The 5463-nt window shown below is 42.0% G+C and overlaps 1 protein-coding gene across 1 annotated transcript; it reads left to right on the top strand.

The window, feature by feature from the left end:
* Nucleotides 4476–5111, top strand: LOC107640799. Its single transcript, XM_016344297.1, has one exon. It carries the CDS (start codon nucleotides 4476–4478, stop codon nucleotides 5109–5111), a length of 636 nt encoding a protein of 211 aa, XP_016199783.1.

The raw sequence follows: 5463 nt of genomic DNA, 5'->3' as shown, positions 1-5463 counted from the left end.
TGAGTGTTATGGTGTTCCTTTGCATACGTAGTCAGCAGACACGTTCACGACGATAGGGAGCCAATGGGGAGAAGTTATTCGATGTGACAAAGCCACAGAATCAGGCCTCTCTTTCAGTGTGTGACGGGTGCAAATGGATACTTGTATTATGGACATTATTAATGAGTGGATTCACATCACATTTGGTACTAGTGGATTCGATGTCTTAGTTAAAGAGGTTGGTCTTGAGTGTTATGGATTACAATGCAAACTTGAGGAAGTAAGTGAACTTTATCCCTTAACAGAATGTGAAATTTTGGTGAGAACAGCCTGAGCACGATAGTGTCAGTGCCAAGCAGAGATCCAGAGATTGAGTTGGTGATGGCGGTGCCAAGAGAAGAAGAAGCTAAGGATAGATTGGTAATTCCTGAGGAGATCGTGAATGAATGGAGTTATTGCAATTCAATTCCATTTCAAATACAAAAGGTAACGGATGATTCTCATTTAGAAGAAAATGCTGACTTTATGGGATATAATGATTTGGTTAATGATGAGGAATCAGAAAGAACGGTGACCAGGGGGTATGATAATGATGGACTAAAGACGGGTTTCAATTAGGGGGAAAAACTGGCAAAACAGGCTTCCTTTTTAGCTCGAAAAGGATATGTGTGCCAACAGTGTTAAAAAAGGCATGATGGGCCTTGTCCCACTACACAAAAGCCCAAGTCAGGCTGATAGGGCAGGAGAAAGAGGCGGGCTGGTGGAAGGGAGATTGGGTCGGGCTGAGGATGATGGGGCAGGGGAAGAAGGCGGGCAGGTGGAAGGGGGCCGGGTCGGGTTAGGGCTGTTCTGTTTCTCCACAGTGCTCCAAGACCAGGGTTATGGGCCGTTTCTCCTAGCCAGAATGGGTTCGCATACCAGGACTGCGATGGCATGGAAATCTCTAGCAGCAACGCAGAGCGCCGATCAGAAGAGCCACGACGCCGTAGTAATGGAGGTGACGGCGCTGTAGGGTCTGCGTCGTGGAGCGTAGAGGGCGTGACTCAGCCACCGAGAGGCCTCTCCATGGAATGTGCGACCGTCATTGCCAACCCTTCATCGTCGGTGATAGCGAGGCGGCGTTCTTCCAGGGCTGTTGGATTTGACGGAGATGCCGAGGTGAATAGAATAGTGATTGGACAGAATTCTGTGGATGGAAGGGTCGGGATAGAACAAAATGGAGAAGGTGAGTTAGAAGATTGTGCGACATGGAATGGTGTGGGGCTTGATGATGGATGTGCTGAGGATGGGGCTGCCACAGATTTTGGTGTTGATAAGCTGCGGAACAAGGACTGAATGGCCTTGGAAAGAGAAGAACAGATGCTGGAAAATAAGAAGATGTGGGAACTAGCTGTCGAATTAGGAGCAATACAGTACGACAAAGAAGATAATATCATGGCAATTCTTCAAGAACAGAATGAAACTTTAGCTCAAAAGAGGAGGATGGAAAAACAGAAAGAAAACGTACGAAGACGTAGACCAAAAAAACTCAATAAGGTGTGTAATAAAACTGTAAAATAATTTTTTGTTCCTGGAATGTTAGGTGGTTACGGGGGGTTGGAAAATTGAGTATGGTGAAAGAACTAAAAAAGAAGTAGAAATTGAATATTTTAGGCTTGGTTGAATCTAAATTACAAGTTGTGAATAAGTTTGATGTAATACGTATTTGGGAAAATGATGCTGTGGGATGGAAGTATATAGGTTCGGAAGGAACGTTTGGGAGTCTGTTGTTAATGTGGGATGACATGCTGTTTAGAATGAGTAACTGTTACAAAGGAGATAGATGGTTATGTTCTGAAGGAGTCCTTCTAAAGAATGGGTTCAATTGTGCGTTTTGTTTGGTATATGGTGCTCATACTAGAGTGGAGAAACTTGCAGTGTGGGAGGAACTGAGCTTTATAGCTAGCGATGTCAAGTTCTGATGTGTTATATGGTGACTTTAATGAGATTATTCAGGTCGAAGAAAGAAAAGGTCAGGACAGGTTAACAGCGTCTGCAGAAGATTTTAAGGGTTGGGTTCAAGATATGCAGCAAGTGGACTTACCGTTGAATAACCGACATTTTACATGGTTCAGAAGCCATTCTTGCTGTTGTATAGATAGAGTTCTAGTGAGTTTAGAATGAATTGAGGAGTTCCTGGAGATTTTTTTAAAAGGAGGCCCAAGAGGTTTCTCAGATCACTGCCCAATTATAGTTGAGGATTCCAAGTTCATAAGTGGTCTACGTCCTTTTTGGAGTCTAGATTCTTGGTTCACACATGATGGTTTTCTAAGAATGGTTAGGGAGAAATGGAGGAATCTAGGTGAGGTACAGTTCACAGATAAGCTGAAGGCTCTAACGCTGCCATTGGAGAGATGGCATAAGGACAAGTTTGGTGACATGGATAAGAAAATTCAGCATTTTGAGGAGGAGATCAAGAAGATAGACGAGATGGTTGGCAATGGATTTTATGATGGTACAGTGGAGGCTAGAAGGAAGGCTCTAATAAGCTGCTGCAAGCAGTGGTATGTGAGAAAGGCAATACACTGGAAGCCGATGTTGCGATCCAGGCATGCAAAGGATATGGATAAAAATACAAGGTACTTCCATAGCTTGGCATCGGCAAGAAGAAAGAACAATAGTATTGACGCTTTGGTAATTAACGGAAGGTTGATAAGAAATCAAGCTTGAATCAAGATTGCTATCAGAGAGTTTTACAAGGATTTGTACCATCAGGAAAGGTCACCGGTTGTGGGGTTTAGGGACGGACTGGTAAATAGGATTGATGAAGAAGATTCCGTAGCTTTGGAGAGGATGCCGGCAATGGAAGAGATTAGAGAGGCGGTTTGGGATTGTGAATCATCTAAAGCTCCAAGAAGTGATTGGTATAACATGAATTTCATTAAAAAGTGCTGGGGTGAGATTAGTACGGAGCTCACAACAGCTGTTCTGGAGTTCTTTTGGTCATCAAGGTTGCCTGCTGATTCCAATATTACGTGGGTGGCCCTAACACCTAAGTTCACTGAAGTTAAGGAGGTCAAAGACCTCAGGCCGATTAGCATGGTAGGCTGCATATATAAAGTGATCTCTAAAGTGATGATTAGAAGATTGAGATCAGTGATGTCAGGCTTAGTAGGAGAGACCCAGAGCGCATTTGTGAAAGGTTAGAAAATACATGATGGGGGCATTTATTGCTTGCAAAACAGTGCAATGGTTAAAGATGAGAAAGAAGAAAGCAACTATCATTAAATTAGACTTTTAGAAGGCTTATGATCGGGTAAAATGGAGCATTGTGGATATTGTGCTATAGAAGACGGGCTTTGGTTGGAGGTGGAGAGAATGGGTGAAGGAGTGTGTTGGCACTGCATCCATGTCGATACTGATAAATGGCTCACCATCTAAACCTTTTACGATAGAGAGGGGCTTGAGACAAGGTGACCCACTGTCCCCATTTCTGTTTGTTCTTATTGTTGATGTTTTTCATAGGATGCTAGGGAAGGCAGTTAGAAATAGACATATTTTGCCACTGTTGGTTGGCAAGGATAATATAAAGTTGTCACACCTCCAGTTTGCGGATGACACTATATTGTTCTGTCCACCGGAGGAGGAGACTATCAAGAACTATGCCAGGCTGCTAAGGTGTTTTGAGTTGATGTCGGGATTAGTATCGATTTTAACAAGTCAAGTCTAGTCCCAATCAATTGTGATCAGCAGTGGACTTACAACATGTGCAACTCATTGGGATGTAAGGAGGCTAACCTTCCAGTTAGATATCTTGGCATCTCTTTAGGGGCGAACCCAAGGCTGGTCAGCACTTGGAAACCTATAATTGATAAAGTCAAGGAGAAACTTAGCTTGTGGAAGGCAAAAGTGCTCAATAAAGCGGGTAAGCTAGTCTTTATTAAATCTGTGTTGAATAGCTTATCGGTGTAGTATTTGAGCCTGTACAAAATGCCAAAGACAGTGGCAGAAAAGTTGATTTCGTTGCAGCGACAATTCCTAAAAAATGGTGTGCCAATGGTTAAGTGGGAAATGGGTCAGGCTCCTAAAAGGTTGGGTGGTTTGGGAGTGGGTGACGTCGTGGTTAGAAACACCGATCTCCTGTTCAAGTGGTGGTGGCGTTTTTCAAAAGAGGAGTGTCCATTATGGAAGAAAGTTATATGTTCTTGTTATAACTTGAACCCCAATTTGATGTTATCTGCTCAGACATTGCCTAGTAGAGGGGGTCCATGGAAGGATATCTGTTAGCTACAATTCAAGGATCGTAATGCGAGAGATAAGATGATCACTAGGTTGTCTATGGAGGTGGGTGATGGAAGGAGGACTCGCTTCTGGGAAGATGTTTGGCTATAGAGTGGTTGACTAAAGATGAGTTTTTTGAGGATAAAAAAGGATCCGTCATAGGGGATTGTGGGTTTTGGGACAGGTTAGAGTGGATTTGAAACTTTCAGTGGAGGCGAGAGTTATAACAATGGAAGATGGATTTAGTGGATCAATTGCATGAGACTTTATGTCCTGTAAAGTTAGCATATGATATGCAAGATAGAATTGTCTCGAAGTTTGACAAAGAAGGCATTTTTTCAACAAACTCTTTTGTGCAGGTGATGCATTCAGAAACAACCCCGGAAGATATTACCAGCTATAGCTTTACAAGAACCATATGGCAAGGTTTGGTTCCACCACGAGTAGAGTTATTTATTTGGTTTGCGTTAATAGGAAAAGTTAATAGTAAAGAAAGACTGCATAGGCTGGGTGTTATTAGCCATGGTGATGACATGTGCGTATTGTGTAAGACAGAGGTTGAACATGTTTACCACTTGTTCCCTGGTTGTAAGTTTACTTGGCAGGTGTGGTGTGGATGGCTATCCGACTTTAGGAGGCTCTTGTCTGTTCCGGACTCGCTGAAAGAACACTTTGAGACTTGGACAGATATTGTAAACAGGAAAGAGGACCGCAACAAGAGGCTCATTTGCTTCTTTGCCGTTATTTGGAATGTTTGGTTAGAGAGAAACAGATTGATCTTTAGTAACAAGGAAGCAGGTGTAGAGGAGGTGTTCCAGAATTCTTTGACCAGCTATAGAGAGTGGAGTAGTTCGGATCCCTTTGGTGGTTGATGGCTATGCCAGAGATAACACAAGGGATAATTTTCTTGTTATTTTTATTTTATGTATGTATTTGTTTAGACTTGACTCCTTTTTCACTCCACTTTGGTGTTGAGCTCGTTTGTTCAAAAAAAAAAGTCCTTCCATTATTTTCATTACTAACAGTGTCAAAGTTTGTTGATGTGGTACATTAAGTAACATTACAACACACACCTAGTAGTCCTAATTGACCATTAATATGATTAATTTATGAAATTAGATCAAATCAACCCCAAATTGAGGAATTCCAATACCTCAAATTCTTTCCTCAATTAAGATTTGATTTAATCTAATTTCATAAATTTATTATATTAATAGTCAATTA

The sequence above is a fragment of the Arachis ipaensis genome, chromosome B05 (assembly GCF_000816755.2).
Source record: "Arachis ipaensis cultivar K30076 chromosome B05, Araip1.1, whole genome shotgun sequence".
In the NCBI taxonomy this organism is placed as follows: Eukaryota; Viridiplantae; Streptophyta; class Magnoliopsida; order Fabales; family Fabaceae; genus Arachis; species Arachis ipaensis.
This window is presented reverse-complemented; position numbering and strand designations above follow the sequence as displayed.